Source organism: Lactuca virosa, chromosome 7 (assembly GCF_052849685.1).
Source record: "Lactuca virosa cultivar CGN04683 chromosome 7, Lactuca_virosa_CGN04683_v6, whole genome shotgun sequence".
In the NCBI taxonomy this organism is placed as follows: Eukaryota; Viridiplantae; Streptophyta; class Magnoliopsida; order Asterales; family Asteraceae; genus Lactuca; species Lactuca virosa.
Window position 1 is genome coordinate 41448142 of NC_136432.1, and position 15719 is coordinate 41463860.

Sequence of the window (15719 nt, forward strand, 5' to 3'; positions counted from 1 at the left end):
TATCATAGATGTGGCTGATTTAGCCTTTCTTGCTAAATAGTGGTGGCCTCTTAAATGTGCTTATGATTCTTTTTTGTTCTCATGCATCAAGTCTATTCATGGAATTAAATTAGTGGACGGGAAACCATTAGCTACAAGATCCTTTAAAGGTGTTTGGTTCCTACTGGTAGAATCTTAAGTCATCATTTCTCTCCACCCATGTCTTCCGCTTGTAAAAGCTAACACAATTTCTGGAACAAAGTAGGGGACATCATCAAAGAGTGGTTGGGTCTCTTTGCTTGTTTAATATTATAAGCTTACTCCAGCTTATATATATATATATATATATATATATATATATATATATATATATATATATATATATATATATATATATATATATATATATATATATATATATCGAGTTATGAATATGCAGAGCAACACAAAACACATTGTAAACCAATTGGTTTTTGAGTGATATTTCCAATTATAAATCAAAGAGATATTTTGATATATTTATCTGTGTTTTTTACAATCTCAATACTAGAATTGGTATCAGAGCTCAAGAACAGGGGCTTGAATTCATACCTGGTGATCAAGAAGGACACCAGTAAAATAGATGTCAGACAAAGAAGGAAAAGGTGGTGATGCTGGTCCGGCTCCGGTGAAACTCAAGGAGGTCGGAACAACCACTGTGGCTTGCCCGATGTTGAATTCCACAAATTACACCGTATGGTCCCTGCGTATGAAAGTCGTACTCAGAATTCATAAAGCCTGGACCATAATCGATCCAGGAGAAGAGAAAAATGATGAAAAGAATAACCTGGCAATGGGGCTATTGTATCAGGCAATCCCCGAAGCCCTAATCATGCAAATAGGAGATGTCGATGAATCAAAAACCCTGTGGGAATCGATTAAAGCTCGATACGTCGGAGCTGATAGGGTAAAGGAGGCGAGACTGCAAACATTAAACACCGATTTCGATCGGTTGAGAATGATCGAGACAGAGTCAATTGACTCGTTCGCCGGAAAACTCTCCGGTTTGGCTTCGAAATCTGCCTCACTTGGTGAAACAATTGACGAGTCGAAGCTTGTGAAGAAGCTTCTGAAGGTTGTTCCCAGGCGATTCATCCATCTGGTGGCATCCCTCGAGCAGGTGCTCGATCTGAAATCTGTTGGCTTCGAGGACGTAGTCGGACGTCTGAAAGCGTACGAGGAGAGAATAAGGGAGGCAGATGACAGCGGAGAAGGAGGCGCGAAGGTGTTGTTTGCCTCGAGATCGAGTGGTAGCTCGAACAGCGGCGGTGGCTGTGGCTCTGCAGGTGGATTGACAGAGTCGAAGGGGAAATGGGCGAAATCGGGTGAAGGTGGGGGGGTTAATCGGAACAGATCCGAGTCGGGTGGAGGATCCGGGTCAGCAGGGCCCAGTGGGTCAGGCCCAGTTCGGCCCAGAACCATAATAAGCCCAAAAACAAGCCCAATTCTAATTCGGACTCAAACCGAAACCCGAAAAAAGATCTGTCGAAGATTATATGCTACAGATGTGATAAGTCGGGCCATTACGCATCCAAATGTCCGGACAGAACCCAAAAATTCCAAGAAAGTAATTTTACTGAACACGACGATGCCGGTGAAACAGTATTTTTACACGAGACCGTGTTTTTGAACGAAGAGAAAGTGATACCGTCTCGATACAACTCACAAGAAAACGATGTGTGGTATTTGGACAACGGGGCGAGTAATCACATGACGGGAAATCATTCATTTTTCTCCGAACTCGACGAAGGAATAACCGGAAAGGTCAAATTCGGTGATAATTCGTGTGTCGAAATAAAAGGGAAAGGCTAAATTGTTTTCCAAGGAAAATCGGGACAACAACGATTGATAACGGAGATTTATTTCATTCCGGATTTGAAAAATAATATTTTCAGTCTCGGACAAGCAACCGAAGCCGGGTGCGATATTCGGATGAAAGACAACTATTTGACAATGCATGATGCCGACAACTGCTTGTTAATGAAGGTACAAAGAACTCCAAACCGCCTTTATAAAATACAGTTGCCCATTGAAGTACCTATTTGCCTTCATACAAGACTGAGTGAAGACACGTGGCACTGGCATTCAAGACTTGGACACATCAATTTCAAGTCAATGAAAAAGATGTCCAAGAAAGGTCTAGTCAAAGGGTTACCCCATTTTGACAGTGAAAATCAATTGTGTGAATCTTGTTTGGTGGGCAAGCAAACAAGAAAGTCATTTCCATTAATGACGACGTACAAAGCAACACGGCCATTGGAGCTAGTTCACGGTGATTTATGTGGTCCGATAACACCGTCAACGAAGGGTCAAAATCGGTACATTTTCACACTAATTGACGATTTTTCACGTTATATGTGGATTTTTCTCTTAAAAGAGAAAAATGATGCGTTTTTACACTTCAAAAAATTTAAAGCTTTGGCGGAGAATGAGCTCGGAAAGTCTTTAAAGATGTTTCAAAGTGATCGAGGAGGTTAGTTTACTTCGCTCGAGTTTAATTCCTTTTGTGATATGAATGGAATCAAACGCCATCTTACCGCCCCATATTCACCACAACAAAACGGTATTGTGGAACGAAGAAACAGAACACTTATGGACATGACACGAAGTATCATGAAGGCGATGCATGTTCCAAACTATCTATGGGGAGAAGCGGTAAAACATTCCACAAACCTGATCAACCGTGTTTACACAAGAGTACTTGGTGATACAACTCCGTACGAGAAGTTGTATAAAAGAAAACCTAATTTGGAGAACGTACGCATCTTTGGGTGTTTAGCGTATGCAAAAGTTGAACCGGTAAACGTGAAAAAATTGGATGCAAGATCAAGACCATTGGTTCATCTTGGTTCTGAACCGGGTACAAAAGCCTATCGGTTATTTAACCCGGTTACACAAAAAATAATCGTAAGTCGAGACGTTATTTTTAATGAAACCAAAGGATGGAATTGGGTTAACGAAGCTACACCTGACAATGAAGAACCAGGATCATTCATAGTACCATGGGATTTACCGGAAGATGAGGCAAACAACAACCAAGGAAACGATGTAAACAACGAACCAAACGAATCGGATCACGAGATTGAAGACGGAGTGGAGGTACAAGAAAATGAGCAACCAAGTCCGATCAACAACAACGTGAACAATGTTCAAAACCAAAGGCCCACAAGACAAAAGGTGCTTCCAATTCGATTACGAGATTATGTACTTTATGTTGATGAAATTGAAGAACTTCTCCTAGCAACCAATGACGAGCCGGTATCGGTTGAAGAGGCGAAGAAAGAACCAGAGTGGGTCAAAGCCATGAATACAGAAATCAATTCGATCAACAAGAACAGTACTTGGTCTCTCGTAAACAAACCTATGGGGGTGAAGCCCATTGGACTCAAATGGGTGTTCAAGCTGAAGAAAAATGCAGATGGCACCATAAACAAACACAAGGCGAGGTTGGTTGCTAAAGGGTACGTACAACAACCTGGTATTGACTTTCAAGAAGTATTTGCTCCGGTAGCTCGCATCGAAACCATACGGTTTCTCATTGCCTTAGCCGCTACCAATGGATGGGAGCTTCACCACTTGGATGTCAAGACGGCTTTCTTACATGGAGAGTTGAGAGAAACCGTCTTTGTGTATCAACCGGAAGGCTACATAAGGAAAGGCGACGAGCACAAGGTGTACCGTCTTTCAAAAGCACTATATGGTCTTAGACAAGCACCGAGAGCATGGAATACAAAACTTGATGGGATTTTGAAAGGAATGAAATTTCACAAGTGCATGAAAGAACCATCGGTGTACCGGAAGAACGAAGGATCCAACTTGCTAATTTTAGCAATCTATGTTGATGATTTGTTTGTCACAGGTACAAATTTGAGCATGATCAAAAGGTTCAAATTTGAAATGTCCAAGAACTTCGAGATGTCTGATCTTGGAAGATTAACTTACTACCTGGGCATTGAAGTCAAACAGGATGAATCGGGGATTACAATAAACCAAAAAGCGTATGCACAACGCATTCTGAAGGAAGCCGGTTTACATGATTGCAATCCTACCCACATTCCCATGGATCCAGGAACCAAAATGTCGAAGGCCGAAGATGAACCCGAAATCGACCCGACACAATACCGAAACTTGGTAGGATGCCTTAGATATCTCTTGCAGACAAGACCCGATATGGCATATGCGGTTGGAGTTGTTAGTCGATACATGCAAGATCCAAGAGAATCACATGGTGTTGCAATCAAACACATCCTAAGGTATTTACGAGGAACAACGGGATACGGAATCAAGTACGAGAGGATGGGACAAAATCGAATAATTGGTTACAGTGATAGTAGTCATAATGTTGATCCAGATGACGGAAGAAGCACAACCGGTCACATTTTCTACTATGGGTTGTCTCCAATAACATGGTGTTCTCAAAAGCAAGATACTGTTGCTTTATCATCTTGCGAGGCGGAGTTCATGGCTGCAACTGCGACTGCATGTCAAGCAATATGGCTTCAAGATTTGCTAGGCGAAATCATGAACAAAGCACAAGAGAAGGTGGTCCTAAGAGTTGATAACAAGTCAGCTATCGAACTCACGAAGAATCCTGTTTTTCACGGAAGAAGCAAACACATTCACACGAGGTTTCACTTCATTCGTAAGTGTGTTGAAAAGGAACAAGTGGAGGTAAAGTACATTCCAGGTGAAGAACAAAAGGCAGACATTCTCACAAAACCATTGGCTCGAACCAAGTTCAAGACAATGCGGGACTTGATCGGGATTGAAGACATCTTTAGAAGGACTTAAAGATTGGCGGTGATCGGGAATCTCTAGAAGGACTTAGAGATTCGGGGGTGATTGTTGGAATCTTAAGTCATCATTTCTCTCCACCCATGTCTTCTACTTGTAAAAGCTAACACAATTTCTGGAACAAAGTAGGGGACATCATCAAAGAGTGGTTGGGTCTCTTTGCTTGTTTAATATTATAAGCTTACTCCAGTTTATATATATATATATATATATATATATATATATATATATATATATATATATATATATAGCATATATCGAGTTATGAATATGCAGAGCAACACAAAACACATTGTAAACCAATTGGTTTTTGAGTGATATTTCTAATTATAAATCAAAGAGATATTTTGATATATTTATCTGTGTTTTTTACAATCTCAATACTAGAATTTCTACCTTTATGCGATCGATGCTAATAAGGATTGTTTGGTCATGGAGCAGGTTATTCTTAGGAGAAATATGGACTCTCAATGAAATTGGGGATGGTCGAGACCTCTTCATATGGGTAGTGAAACTAATCAGTTTTATGTCTTATTAGATTGTTTGCTTAATTATCAGTTTTCAGGTGGTTCGGATAAATGGTTGTGGAAAAATGAAGATAACGGTGAGTTTGATGTGAAACAAGTGAGACGACTCTTGGATATAGAAGCGAAGATCAGTTGCAGCTCTTTTAAGTGGGTTAGTTAGATTCTTATCAAAATCAACTATTTTGTTTGGAGATAGATTCAAGACAGGATTCCCACTTTTACTAATCTTTCTAAGAGAGGAGTGGTTGTTTCTTCTACATCATGCCCGTTCTGCAAGTTATCGGATGAGATTGTTGATCACGTTTTCTTTGACTGTTTCTATGCTTCAAAATTGTGGAGTTGGTTAGTTGGTTGGCCCTCCTCGTTAAAAGGTCTTTCTTCCTCCTGTTTAATCCATGGTGGAGTTGTTGAAGGCGAACACAAATGACAAAAATGTTATAAATCTGCACTTAGCTCTTATTTATTCTTCCTTTTGGACGATTTGGCAGACTCAAAATGCTTTAGTGTACCGAAATGAGAGGAGAGTTGTTATGCTTCTTGTGGATGACATTAGCATTACTACTTTTAATTGGGTTAAGAATAGATCCAAACTTTGTCTTTTTTATTGGTATTCGGTGTATGTCACATATTTCAAACTTATTTTTATAATTTATCTTCAACTCCTTGCATAAGTCCTTTTTAATGCGATCTAATGTGTTGCCAGTTGTTCAATAAAAATATATATATAAGAGTAAATTACAAATTTGGTCCTTGTGATTTGTCCAAATTTGTAGTATTAGTCATAGTATTGGGTTTTTGATATGGTTGGCATCTATTTCGGTTTTTAATTTCTTTGTTTTATTGACATTGTTGATAACCTCAAGGACAATTTCGATAAATTGTTGAAAGAAAATCCCTAAATAGGACATTGTCCATATGCGTTTATATATTATTTTCAAAGTTTCAACGTTAAAATGTCGTCATTTTGTTACTCTATTTGTTACATTGCATTGGGTTTATACAAATAGTACATTTTTATTGCATGTCCCTGAAATGTGTCATTTCTGACATTTATTTCAAAGTCGATAATCAAATTTTAGATACAGTCTTTGGAATCTTAAATACATTTATTCAGCCGAAGTACTCTAAATTAACATCCTATATGTTTTGTTTTGTTGATACATGCAAATAATAATCAAACATGAATCTAAAAAAAAAACATCATTTAATGAGAAAAATCTAAAAAAATTGACACGTAAAATGGTGTTTTTTTTTTAAATCCTAATATATTATAAAGACACAAAATACGCCTTGCAAGAAGATCCGCTACAGGCCACAAGACACGAGGAGTCAAGTACAACTACACCAAGACTTTGTTTGGCGTGCGACAGCTAGACCTGACAAAACATGACACGACACGAAAACCCAACACGAACCCGATACGAAATTAGCGGGTTAGGGTCAGAGATTTCGACACGTTTATGTAAACGGGTTAACACGACACGACACGATAATTAAACGGGTAAGATTAGGGTCAAAACTTTCAACTCGAATATGACCCGTTTAATTATATATTATTTATTATAAATTTCATATTTTTACAAATATATAATATGTTATAGACTTATAGTGGACAAACTCAAGAATTAGAATTAATATTCAAATTTTCAAAGTTATTTAATTTTAGTCATTCTCACAAACCTATCATTTGCTCCCTAATTTTAACTCTTTTCATTTTTCCTTCTAAACTTACAATAAATTTTGTCATTCCATCTCATAACTCTAGTGTTTCACTTTTTCCTTTTTGCCTCCACAACTCCTACTTTCCAACCTTTAAAATATTTCAACCCGACATGTCACAACATATTCACAAGGTCTAATCCTTAACCGGAAACCCGACACGAAACCGACACGAAAATAAACGGGTTGACACGGCACGACACGATAATTAAACGGGTCGTGTTAGAGTCAAGCCCTTTCAATCTGTTTAATGTCTTGACACGACACGAACCCGACACGACACGACACATTTGCCAGGTCTAGCGACAGCTAGCTGAAAAACTACCTTATTTTTCGAGCTTTTTTTAGTTGTCATGTTTGCTAAGCCAAGAAGTAGCTTATAAGTTAGCTTACAAGCTAGCTTTTTAAAAAGCTACTTATACCAGATTTTTAGGAGCTTTTTAAAAAATTTCAAATACAACTCTTAATTAATTATAAAAACACATTATTTTAAACGACATTTTATATCATTTTACATTTTGCAGCTAGTTTACCAAACGTCAATTTTTATCAACTAGCTTTTCAGCTATTAGCTAGCTTTTATTTAGCAACTAGTTTTTCAGTTATCAGCTAACATCTAGTTTTTCAGCTAGTACGTCAAACATAGTCCAAGTATGCCCACCGAGTGTATTTTGTTACGATTTAAGGTTTAGGATTTATTTTTCAAAAGTGTATTATATATATATATATATATATATATATATATATATATATATATATATATATATATATATATATATATATATCTGTGTGTGTGTGTGTGTGTATATGTGTGTGTGAAAGTGAATATATCCTACTAGGTATATAACATTAGGTACCCAAATCTACCATATTACGTCATTTTGTAACATATATATATATATATATATATATATATATATATATATATATATATATATATATATATATATATATATATTGTAATGCTATAAAGCTCTTAAACTTCATCCCCTAACTTGATTTATTTCCCGAATTTTTCAAATTTCACTATTATATTCTTCTTACATCAAATATTTCTTTCGAACACCACCAAACTACATTTATTATAGTTGAAAATGAAAATTATATAAGAATAAGACAATGGTGAAATTTCTAAAAATCTTGGACATAAATCAAGTTAGGAGTTGAACTTAAAGAATTGTGGATGATTACAATGCATATATGATACAAAACGACGTAGTATGACGCGTTTTGGTACTTAAGCTTATATACATTGCAGGGTATATTTACTTTTCTATATATATATATATATATATATATATATATATATATATATATATATATATATATATATATATATATATATATATATAGAGAGAGAGAGAGAGAGAGAAAGCATTTCAATATTTATTTATGTTGTTTTATGTCGTGTAAAAATAAATGGTATAAAGTTCTAAATATATGACATCCTCTAATTTTCAGAATCAATTAAAACTTTTATTTATGCTTAAAAAATCATTTATTTATATTTACGGAAAATCTGAGTACAAAAGATCATTTCGATTGAAATTGTTTGTTTCCAAAATGTTAAAACCCTAAGGATGTCATAATTAATACCGATACATAAGTTACAGCGTAAAGACCGGATGGTCATGAATACTATTGCAGGTTGTCTCTTAATCACTCAACATCCTAACTAAGTTTCATTAGCTTAAGTCTTGATACATGTGATGCATATAAACAAAGTGGGTCAGGTTGGGGAAACCTGGTGAGATACACAAGGATTTCAATCCCACAATATTGATATGATAATATTCCTTAATTATCATACCTGTAAAACCAATTCTTACCATACTATATCCATATAGGCATACATTAATATATATATATATATATATATATATATATATATATATATATATATATATATATATATATATATATATATATATATATATTCCTACCGATCCTCACAAATCCTAGTCCATGATTATTAGGGGAAAATTATCTCGCCTGATGAACCGTTAAAAGAATGACTACACAGCTAGGGGATTCCTTGTCCTGTGTAAGTCACAAAGAATATGCAAACATACCATTACAGTTATCTGATCAGGACCTACCATTTCTGGTTATCCAAGAATATGCATACATACCATTATAGTTGTCTGATCGGGACCCACCATATATGGTCATCCCAAGGGGAATACTATATCGTACTCCCCTACGTAGCTATCGTACATCGACAACTGAAAGGTTCAAGGAACAGAACTTTACTCTCCATTTCTAGGTTACGCATATTCACCTAATGAGACTACCTTATAACAAACTTAATTGAACTAGGTACCTTCCACAAGTATAAGCTCATGCCTAAACTAGATTACAGTGTATGTAACCAACTTTTAATACCAACTCTATTATTGGGTGACACTAACATATCTCTAGTGTATTTATATTCCCTACATAACATTAGGTATTATTATTCTTTTATCTTCTTAGTAATGCTACTTTTAATACTATTATAAGATATTACCTATTTAATTCTAACATAAAATAGAACCCTATCTGGTTCGCACATAGCAAAATATATACATATATTAACATATAATCCAAGCAATAAGCATATAATTCATATACGATTCCTAACATATATATTTAGTAATTTAATTTATTATTTGTATTAAATAATGTTAATGAAAGAGACTATGTACTCACTTAACTTAGGTGGGTGACTGCCGATTTCGGCAGCGCCTCACTTCGTACTTCTGAAAGACCTAGATGCATAAAGTACTAAGCCTTAGTCTGGTTTCATAATATCGGTGACTATTAAAATTATAGACTAGATTCCTCACTAATCTCAATGTCTACATCAAAATCTATCAAGTAAGGATTAGTCAGTCATGACAGTTGGGAGGCAGGACCATTTCAACGTATAGCCTTTTGAAATCCAATAACCAAGCCAACGTGACCATTCTGGACACCTCTCCCGTAAGTATATGAATCAGTATTATGACTTGGAATCACTGATAAATCTTATTTATAGGTTCATAATAACGACTTATGACTATAAATATAAGTTACACTGAAAAAGGCTATAGTGTAGCTTAACTTACAGAGGTTCTTCCTGGAAAACGTTAGGAAATTACACTGGTAGAGCTTCTACTTGCTAGCTACTACTACTTTAGGGACCGCAAGGCTTCGCCGAAGACTAAAAGTAAGAGAAAATTGGCTAGAATTGAAAGAAATCGGGAAAGAGTGTTTGGGAAGTTGCGGGGGAAAGAACGAAGTTTGGCCTACTATTCATAGGCGATTTTGGGGTGCATGTCACACATTTTAAGGTGACGTCTCCCCAGCCATTTTGTGCCACGTGTCAGTGTTGGGGTGCAAAGTTCTTCATGTATGACTTTGTAATGGTTTGACTCTTGTAGACCCACTTGCATGTGGTGCATTAGCCTTTAGACCCATGTGTTAGTGAGAGTGAGAGAGAGACATGTAAACACCTCTATATAAGGTGGGTTTGTCCACTTGTAGAGGTGTGCTTGAGAGGTGTAAAAGTGAGTGTGTAAGTGTGTGTTATTTATTTAGATGTAGATCTATGTCTCTTTTTGTAACACCATACATATTCAATACATCTCTTGAACACCCAAATCACCATGTTCATTGTGCAATCTTTAATTCCGCATGCCAAACCATGTTCTTATGTCTCTACAATTGGTATCAGAGCGGGTCTTCAAAATCGAGGTGATTTTTGAAGAACGATTCTCGGTTTGGCAACATTTGTCGCAATTTGAACAATTTTGGTGAGTCTCTCTCTATGATCTCTCTTAATCTCATTGAAATCATGCGTTGCGTTCTTGATTTTTGATCGTTTGACTCGTTGGATCAAATTTTTCTTGAAAAACCCCGTTGTGTGATCCAATAATTTTTTGATTAGATCAAGCAAACCAAAATCAAAATCTCAAAATTTACTGTTCATGAAGCCCATATTGACAAATTCAGATAATATTCGTTGATCTAAGCCCAATCTCTATTGGTTACTGTTCATCTACCCAAGTCCTTTACTGTTCATTGATTAAATAGATCCAAAACTGATGTGTAAAAGAGTATCGATCTTTCTTTCTTTTCTGATCAAATGATGTTCGCATCCGATACAGTCAAAATCTAACAAATTGCAACTCGATTCAAGTTAAGCTTGGAATCGAGATTGAATTTTAAGTGTATTCACGTTGAACTGATGATAGTCGACTTTATCCATTCACATCGAATGCTCTTGGGGTCAATTTCGAATTTGATTGCTAGAAATTGAAATTGAATTAGGTTGAGTTCGATCGTTTACATCGAAATTGATTTCATCTGTAAACAAAATTTTGGGGTAATGTACAAACAGATCGATAGAGTTTGTGTTTGTTTGTGAATGAAATCATTTAATCAATTCGAGTTGGAGTCAAAATATCTTTGATTTGATTTTGAGTCGATTTCTTCAGTCTCATCGGTAGTTGTGGGTTGATGATCTGTGAAGATTTTGGAGTCGATTTTTAGTTAGATTGAAGATCTGTTAACGAAGGTTTTGTTGTTTTGAAAGAAGGAATTGAACACGTTTGTTAATGTTGATGATTTTGGAAGAACTGAAAAGAATCGATATTTTGGATACTGATAGTTGTACGATGTGATGACGATTCTTGAATGAAAAGCAAAGTTAATGTTGGAGTCGATCGATCGGAGTCTTTGGTGTGATAGATCGATAATATCGATTTGGGATAACTTTTTAGAGTCGGTGATTTTTGGGTCAAGATTCGAATGGACGATGATTTAGAGTCGATTGTTTGTTAACGAAAGCCTTCTTAATGACTGGTTTTGGAATCGATTGGAAACGATGGTTGGGACGAACTGTAAAATCGATGAATTCGTTTTCTTTTAAGTTTTGAAAAGTCGATTTTCATTTGTTCGTTGGTATCGACTGGGAATGAATATTCGCATGGTTTGGATGGATGTCAAAAGCGAATGGTTGATCTGAGAATAGAAATCGATTTTGATTGTTGGTTACGATTGACGACTAACGAAGGGTTAACGATCGATTTCTTCGAAGATTTGGGATTTGATGTTACTTTTGAGTTGATGTTGAACAAACGAAATTATGTTTGTGAACAAATGATCGACTGTGTTGATTTGGTGATTAAAATTCGAAGATTTGGGAATCGATGGTTTGGTGAACTGGGCAACGAACGAACGAAAAAAAAAAAAAAAATTTGGGAAGACGATTTTCATACGAAGAGGAGAGAGAAGAAAAAATCTTCGTGTGTTTGGGTGGGTGAAAAATTTTCGTGTGTTTGGTACCTGCGATTTTCGTACGAAGTGTTTATAAGAAAACGTACGAAGCGTGAATTGGTGAAGAAAACAAATATTTTCGAATTGGGTCCCTCATCTTTTATCAAAGTGACACAAACGGTCTAACTTCGAATGTTGGGGCAAGGCTTCGAATGTTTGGCTAAAGGCTTCGAACATTTTGATCAAAATGCAAAATTTTCGAATTCAGCCCCTGAAATTTCGAATGTTTGGCAAACCTCATCAATTCGTTCAAGTTTCGAATGTTTGACACTTTTCACCCAAATTCGAAATTTTTTTGGAGCTTCGAATATTTTGGGGATTCTTCGTATGTTTGGTGCAAATGGCAGAATTTTCAAAAATAGTCCCTGAGGCTTCGAATGTTTGGCGGTTCATACACAAATTTGAAAAAGGACTGTTTTTGCTGAAAATTGAAGAAAATGCATTTTAAGCCCATGCAGTTTGTGCAAATTGACGCTTTCTACCCAGCTTTGGAAAAGGGGGAGAGTTTTGCATATTTGGCTGTTTTGGGCGCACCGGGTCACTGCAGAATTTTGAAATTGACAATTTCTACCCATTTTTGAGAAATTTTGTCAAAGGCGATCCGTGAACGAAGCTAAAAATTCAATATTTTTTGGGTTTTCCGGATTGAAGCACATAGTTTATGCCACATGTTAAGGGGGAGTTTTAACACGAAAAATTCCAAATAGAGCACGTTCTTTTTCCTTGGGAGTTTTATAATCAATTTTCGATTATAAAAAGGGGGAGAAGTTTTATATGGAAATTCGAACTTGAATTTTTCGTATTACGCGGATTTGAAGACCGAAGTGATCTTAATTTTTGAAGCTTACGAGATGATGCAATTAGAAGTTCGAAATGATTTATTTTCGAAATGGGTTTGGTATTATTGAAGATTTTTGGGATGTGTTTTTATGCGCAACTTTTGGGTGATTATTTGGAGTTAATCATTCGTTGCTGCTCGGTTTGTATGGTTTCACATCCTAGAGCCCAAATTGAAGAATCATGGAAGAATTGAAGATTGAAGTTCGTTTTGACATGTGTTACCTTTGAGGCTCGAACCGCGTAGTTGCTCGATTTTGGAAGATTTGAAGTGGGTCATCCATTCCTAACTTTGAGAGGGAGAATGTTGGGGTGCAAAGTTCTTCATGTATGACTTTGTAATGGTTTGACTCTTGTAGACCCACTTGCATGTGGTGCATTAGCCTTTAGACCCATGTGTTAGTGAGAGTGAGAGAGAGACATGTAAACACCTCTATATAAGGTGGGTTTGTCCACTTGTAGAGGTGTGCTTGAGAGGTGTAAAAGTGAGTGTGTAAGTGTGTGTTATTTATTTAGATGTAGATCTATGTCTCTTTTTGTAACACCATACATATTCAATACATCTCTTGAACACCCAAATCACCATGTTCATTGTGCAATCTTTAATTCCGCATGCCAAACCATGTTCTTATGTCTCTACAGTCAGCCTCTCTGTGGTCAATGTTTTCACATTCTAGAAGCGCACGTCTCGCACCAGGCGCGTACCGCGCTCCATGTAAAATGCAGATTTTTTAAGTTCCGTAACTTCTTCGTACAAGCTCTGTTTTCGGCATTCTTTATATCCCCCGAGAGCTCTCAACGAGATCTACAACTTTCCTTTAGACTCCATCAGCTAGTTCTGAATTTATTTTTCGTTGCTTTTTACGTCACACATTCATTGTGTGCGGCTGACTTTTATATCTTATAAAAATCATATCTAATTCATTCATAGTCGGATTTCTACAAAATTTATATTTTCGAAATCGGGACGACATGTACTTTTTAAATATATGGCGCACTTATTTTTACAATTTTTGGCGATTCAGCTGATTTTTCCTATTTTTCCTTAATACGAAACTTGTATTATATAGTCTGCAGCACACACGACTACAGATTATCCTATTCAAAGATTTTAATTTTAATAATTATTAATTATTATGTGTATCCTGAATTTACGGGAGTTACAATTATCTCCCCTTAGGATGATTACGTCTCATAATCGTCAACAAAACCGGACTTGTATAATGACTCTACACGTTACCTTTCCATCCTATGTAATATTGTAACTTTTATGTCTTTTCTATTTACATTCCAACTCTTAGAATTCTTGATTGTTGATGGTGCTCTATCCCGTACATGCTCTTCCTTCTAAATTTGGTCTGCATTGGAGGCTCCTGCTCATTCTAAAATTGACTTAACCTAAGATAAGGTCTTTACTTTGACTATCACAACCGACTGATAGGTCATGTTCTAATGACCTATCGTCATATGATGCAATGCATAGACTCAAGTCTCTTTGATTCGGATCCTCACATGAATGATACCTTCCTTCATGTTCTAATATGATATGATCACATTCTAGCAGGTAACACTTCTAACTACATGTTGCTTAATCCTAACGGCAATCGTGATACTTTTATTGATCACTTTGATTATCTCTTCCCTTAGCTCTCCTATTTTCATCGAATTTGGATTTGTCGGCTTTCCTTTTCTTTATCATCCCTTCGACCGACTTTGCAGCCCAAACGACCACCTCAAATGTACGTGCCTGCTTAACCGACACAATATACTCCCAAGGCAGCCCCTTGGCATACCTGTCAATCTTGGTTAATTCGTCCGAAACAAGTCGTAGGGCGAACTCCATTTTTATCAGTGAAGGCGTTGGTGTACTCATCCACTGATATGTTTCCCTTTGTCAAAGCCAAGAATTGATTTTACAATTCCAGCATTTTCTCAACTGGATAGAACTTCCACTTGAAATGGGTCAAGAATTGGTCCTATTTCAGTTGTAGTGGCTTATTGGGGCTCACAATCATCCCTAACGTGTTCCACCAACTAAGTGGTGTGCCCTAGAACTGCCTCACAACATAGGCAGTTGTAGCTTGCACGTACATCCATACGTTATGAAATCCAAATCCATCTACGATATCCAATACATGACTCCTACGGGATCTTCCTTCCCGTTAAATGATGATGGCTTGCATGAAATCCTTATACTGGCAGTAGCTTCTGGGTTCATCATTTCTCTGGACCTCTAGTTTCTCCGGTCCTTGATAACTTTCCGAGTCATCATTATTTCCTTCTTGTACCGTCGTGGCATGCGAAGGAATCGTACCATTGTTGACTTTTTTCATTACTACTGGTGCCCCTCCTCTAGCATTAGCTAGTTCCTAAACTAAGGGATCTATGACATCCTGTTTCAGGAAGTTCTTATTTCAGGATTTTGGACAGTAAATGGATCAAGTGAAGGCATTGGGCTTCAAGGAATAGGTTTTTGACCCCATTGGATGTGGATAATATTGGTTATGTGATCCAAGCTCTTAG

General features: G+C 36.6%; 1 protein-coding gene across 1 annotated transcript; it reads left to right on the forward strand.

Moving 5' to 3' along the window:
• Positions 1-601: 601 nt before the first annotated feature.
• Positions 602-2496, forward strand: LOC145126575 (uncharacterized). Its single transcript, XM_079061915.1, has 2 exons — positions 602-1395; positions 1914-2496. The coding sequence occupies exons 1-2, from the start codon at positions 602-604 to the stop codon at positions 2494-2496; spliced, it is 1377 nt and encodes a 458-aa protein (XP_078918041.1).
• The last annotated feature ends 13223 nt before the right edge of the window (positions 2497-15719 follow it).

Excerpts from the sequence above, each read along its gene's own strand:
- LOC145126575 (XM_079061915.1), top strand. The coding sequence starts at position 602 with ATGTCAGACAAAGAAGGAAAAGGTGGTGATGCTGGTCCGGCTCCGGTG. Across the intron at positions 1,396-1,913 it reads GAGTCGGGTGGAGGATCCGG|TCTCGGACAAGCAACCGAAG; the intron begins GTCAGCAGGGCC and ends TAATATTTTCAG.